Here is a 575-nt window from a genome sequence, read left to right on the forward strand (position 1 = left end):
CGCTACTGCATATTGAACCAGTTACTGGTTCATAAAAAAGACCGTCGAAAGGAGCCCTACATCACGTTCACATGAATTTATTTTTCTATTCTGAATCAAAGGAAGATTCCCCCTCCTCCCTCCCTCTCTTCCTCCCTCCCTCCCTCTCCTCCGCTTCCCCCTCCCTCCAACCCTCTCCCCTCCCCTCTCCCCCCCTCCAACCCTCTCCCTCCCCTCTCCTCTCCCCCTCCCTTCCACTCTCTCCAAATCCTCTCCTCTCCCGTGAAAAAAAGAAAAAACATATCCCCTCTTATCTCTTATCTCCCCTCGCCCTCAGGAACAAGAGATGGCCCTGGGTCCTACATCGATCACGGAGGAGAGGGAAAAAGCCATTGACTTCACCGTGCCATTTGACTACGAGCCCTGGGACATCCTCATACCTCAGTCCATCCAGAAAATTGACTTCACTGCCTATCTCTTTCCCTTCAGTGGCGTGGTGGGTTACAAGTCTTCGTTGGAGACTGATTAATAAAGGGTCGTGCTTTGATTAGATAAGAGATTAGGAATTGTCTGTAAGCGTTTTTTGATGGTTTGGT

At 49.9% G+C, this 575-nt stretch overlaps 1 protein-coding gene across 1 annotated transcript in view; it reads left to right on the forward strand.

Moving 5' to 3' along the window:
• The window catches only part of LOC119592316 (glutamate receptor ionotropic, delta-1-like), a 10958-nt gene that overhangs the window by 6985 nt on the left and 3398 nt on the right, over positions 1 to 575 (forward strand). Inside the window, exon 4 of the mRNA XM_037941143.1 lies at positions 317 to 475. Within this exon, the coding sequence (XP_037797071.1) occupies positions 317 to 475 (159 nt within the window). The remainder of the gene's footprint in view (positions 1 to 316; positions 476 to 575) is intronic.

Source organism: Penaeus monodon, chromosome 30 (assembly GCF_015228065.2).
Source record: "Penaeus monodon isolate SGIC_2016 chromosome 30, NSTDA_Pmon_1, whole genome shotgun sequence".
Taxonomy (NCBI): Eukaryota; Metazoa; Arthropoda; class Malacostraca; order Decapoda; family Penaeidae; genus Penaeus; species Penaeus monodon.